This window comes from Penaeus monodon, chromosome 15 (genome assembly GCF_015228065.2).
Source record: "Penaeus monodon isolate SGIC_2016 chromosome 15, NSTDA_Pmon_1, whole genome shotgun sequence".
Classification (NCBI taxonomy): Eukaryota; Metazoa; Arthropoda; class Malacostraca; order Decapoda; family Penaeidae; genus Penaeus; species Penaeus monodon.
The window spans coordinates 29,834,624-29,834,934 of record NC_051400.1 but is presented as its reverse complement, the minus strand read 5'-3'; the positions used below and the strand labels follow the sequence as shown (position 1 = coordinate 29,834,934).

Genomic DNA, 311 nt, shown 5'->3' with positions numbered 1-311 from the left:
CAATGTGTACTCCCAGCCTGCCCCAGCCCAGGTGTACTCCCAGCCTGCCCCAGCCCAGGTGTACTCCCAGCCTGCCCCTGCCCCTACCCAGGTGTATTCACAGCCTACCATTGCTCCCCAGCCGACGTACCAACAGCCGACCCCTACACCTTCTCAACTCTATTCTCAACCGGGAAAATAAGCCCATCAGATAAAAACCCTTTATAGGATCCATTTCATTCAAAACTTCCGCATAGGTCTACCCACCCTGTCACGCATAGATTCTCATGTGTTCATTCAGACCAAACTCTCACTCAAACAGAGTCACAGAG

General features: G+C 52.7%; 1 protein-coding gene across 1 annotated transcript in view; it reads left to right on the top strand.

Moving 5' to 3' along the window:
• The window catches only part of LOC119582152 (extensin-like), a gene marked incomplete in the record, with an annotated part of 1,513 nt that extends 1,208 nt beyond the window's left edge, over nucleotides 1-305 (top strand). The window contains 1 exon segment of the mRNA XM_037930390.1: nucleotides 1-305. Within this exon segment, the coding sequence (XP_037786318.1) occupies nucleotides 1-181 (181 nt within the window).
• Nucleotides 306-311: the final 6 nt, after the last annotated feature.